Raw genomic sequence first — 3,389 nt, 5'->3', positions numbered from 1 at the left:
GCACTGACTGACATGCTGATCATAAAAACAGCATGTTTACTCCTACATCTGACCTGCCTGTCATGGTGTATAAGAGTGTTTGGCACTGCAGGGAAAAAGCTGTAAAGTTGATGTGAGTAGTATTGAAAATGTGCCACTGGCAGGGTATTATATATACGAGTTGAAGTAACACATTGAGATTGACTCTTCCCAGCCAAGCCCATATAGTCTGTAATGTGGGAGACTGAATTATGCTAAATGTGTAGCTTGCCGCTGTAAAATAAAGCAGACTTATGGACCTAAACTTCAGCCCTATCAGAAGTTGTACCTGAGTGCAGCTCATCATGCAGGCCTTAGAAGGTGAGAACACAGCAGTTGTAAAATGTTTCTCCTACTTTTTTGTTACTCTATTTGCAATAAAAAATATAACAAGTAATAATAATCATCAACATAGCCTCAACACCAAAACAGACTGGAATAACATGCTAGAAGCATGACGTTTCAATCAATTTCTTACATTTTATTACTGTTGCACCATTTATACAAGTACATATAATTTGAATGCATCAATTTTCTTCACTTTTTTTTGTTTGTTTGAATGACGGGTGGTGTGGAAATAGTGGTAAGACACAGAAGGAAATACCAACTGTAATTGCCATATGAATGCAGACTTTTAAAAATTATTTTCCACTTGACCGAAAGACGAGACTACAGGTTCACCCAACCACAGACATGCAATTACTTTGTCAAGAGAGGAAGAAACCGGCCCAGATGACAAACAACATATCCGCCATATTTCTGCTACATTTCTACAATGTTGGGGGGGGGGGGCATTGTGTGTCAGCTGGAATAAACTGAAAAGTTCTTGATGAAAGAGGAAGGGATGAATAAATATATACATATATACCTACATATATTTCTATATATGTAATATATATATATATGAGCAGAACGTACGAGGGGAAGGCATGGCGATGATGAACATGGAGAGATGAGAGGCTCCTCCCATTTGCGAGTTTCTGACGTCTCCAACACGGTTGCATGGTTGCCAGAGTAACATGGACCATGGCAGCCGGAGCGGGCTGCTGATGCCTTATGCAGTTCCATTCATCTGGCTCCCTCCCCACCCCCAGACAACACCACCACCACAGCCCACTGGACAATCACTTTTTTTGTGGGATTATATTGCACATCCGTGCCCCTTTTGTGCTATAGACCGAGAGCTATTGAGCTACACTGATGATTACAAACACATTACTGTAGAAATGTCTTCGTTAATTGAAATGAGATACGGTTAGAGGAATGGTCAAGGACAGAGACAGGCTATGCTGCAGGCAGAATGGACCAGAGAAACTAAGAATTATATGTTTTGCGAATTCAGATCTTCTGAAAAACGTTCTGGCACTGGAAGGTCAGAGAACCTCTGCGACACTTTCAGGATTTCTAAGACTATTTTTTTTTTTTAGAAATTCTCACTTTCGAGATCATCTACAGCCTGTATACAAGATTGGGTAGAAAATCTACGAGGCTCTCAAAGTGATACGAAAAATCCTTAGGACAACTTAATATGCGTAAGAATGTATCAAGAAATGTCACATGCAGGACTGTGCAGGGATTTCTCAGGACGTCTCTGAACATTTGGAAACATCTCGGAACATAATATCTAAGCTCCTCTGAACTCTGACAGTCTGAAAAATGGGGTTGTATGAACCTGTGGGGGGAGACAAGAAGCCATTAACAGCGCAACCACACCTGAACAACCCACATACAACCTGAGAAGCTGCGGACCGTGGGGCCAGGAAACGGTGAAACCACAACTAACCGGCACCCCCAACAAAACACAAAAAAACAAGGCGCCAGGTGGAGCTGAGAACACAGCACTCTGGAGAAGGGGAGGGGAATGGGAGGGGGGTGGATCTGGGGAGGGGAATGGGAGGGGGGTGGATCTGGGGAGGGGAATGGGAGGGGGGTGGATCGGGGGAGGGGGTCGAGGATCGGACAGTATGTGCTACGTCCAGCTGGTAAATAGCTTCTAACCCCCTTACTTTTCCCCCACCATTTCATTTTCAGACATTGGCAGCATAGACCGTCCAGGAGGAGGTATGGGAGGTATGAGCATGGCCCCGGACCCACAGCGGTCTCCGTGACGACGGACCGCGGCGGTCGAGGTGGGCGGAGTCAGGCGGGATCCTGTGAATGCGTGAGGGATGTGGAATGGATGGGCGTGGGTGGTTGATGCACAGACTTTGTATCAAAGTTCAAATACTACAGCGGGAAAAAAAGAGAGAATAAAACGTAACAATAATAATAGTAATAATAACAACAATCATCACAGCAGCAGTAGCATCCTCTCAAGTTTGCTGTCACAATCCTCATCCAACATCATCATCATCATCATCATCATTACAATTATTATTATTATCTTAATATGGGTGGGCTATTTCATTTCATTTTTTTAAAATCTTTTACTTAATTGTTGTTGTTTTAGGTACTTTTTTGAATCAGAAAAGAAGCTGTCCATTAATCTTGAACTGCTACGGTTTGATCCTTGCTTGGAACCGCTGCCTCCGTGGCATTGGGCTCCTTGACGGGCGCGGGGGGCTCGGCAGCTGGTGTTGAACTAGGGGCTGGGGCTGCGGCCTCCTTGGCCGGCGCCGGGGCAGCTGCTGCCTCTGTGGGCTTGGGCTCGGGGGAGGCGGCAGGGGGGGCCGCCTCGGCTTTGGCCGCTGGAGCCGCGGGGGCCTCAGTCTTTTTGGCGTCGGCCTCATCTTTGCTCTCAGCCTGGGCCGCGGGCGGAGCGGGCGCCTGACCCTTGACCTCCGGCTCTTTAGCGGCGGCAGCGGCCTCTTTAGCGGGGGCCGGGGTGGCGGCGGGTTTCTCCTCGGCGGCGGGCGCAGCGGCGGCGGCGGCGGGCTCTGCCTCCGCTTTCGCGTTGGCTACGGGCTTTTCCGGCTCCTTGGCGGCAGGGGCGGCAGGGGCGGCGCTCTTGTCTTCGCCCTTGGCCGCCGTAGCGTCGGCCGCGGGCGCGTCCTTGGCGGCCGTGTCGTTGGCCACCTCGGTGGTCTCGGTGGCGGAGGGAGCCTCGTCCTTGTTGTCCTTCTGAGCTTCGCTCTCCTCGGCCGACGCCCCCTCGGCTTTGGCGTCCTTGTCCTTGGCCTTCTCGTCGTTCACATTGTAGCCCTTCTTCTTTTTGCTGAGCTTGCCTCCCATTTTAGCCTCAGGCCTCTGAAACAGAAGACAGACAACAATGGATTTAGAGTTTATAAGAACCTTTCAATATACTGTATATATATATATATAAAAAAAAAAATATATATATATAGAGAGAGAGAGAGAGAGAGAGAGAGAGAGAGAGAGAGAGAGAGAGATAGATAGATAGATAGATAGATAGATACATATAGATATAGATA

General features: G+C 47.8%; 1 protein-coding gene across 1 annotated transcript; it reads right to left on the bottom strand.

The window, feature by feature from the left end:
* Positions 1 to 652: 652 nt before the first annotated feature.
* Positions 653 to 3,189, bottom strand: basp1 (brain abundant, membrane attached signal protein 1; the record flags this gene model as incomplete). The annotated part of the gene is made up of 1 exon (XM_084457829.1): positions 653 to 3,189. One exon carries the CDS (start codon positions 3,187 to 3,189, stop codon positions 2,500 to 2,502), a length of 690 nt encoding a protein of 229 aa, XP_084313955.1. The 3' UTR covers positions 653 to 2,499.
* Positions 3,190 to 3,389: the final 200 nt, after the last annotated feature.

Source organism: Borostomias antarcticus, assembly GCF_949987555.1.
Source record: "Borostomias antarcticus genome assembly, chromosome: 24".
NCBI lineage: Eukaryota > Metazoa > Chordata > Actinopteri > Stomiiformes > Stomiidae > Borostomias > Borostomias antarcticus.
Note: the sequence above shows the minus strand (reverse complement) of the source record. Positions and strands in the feature narration are given on the sequence as shown.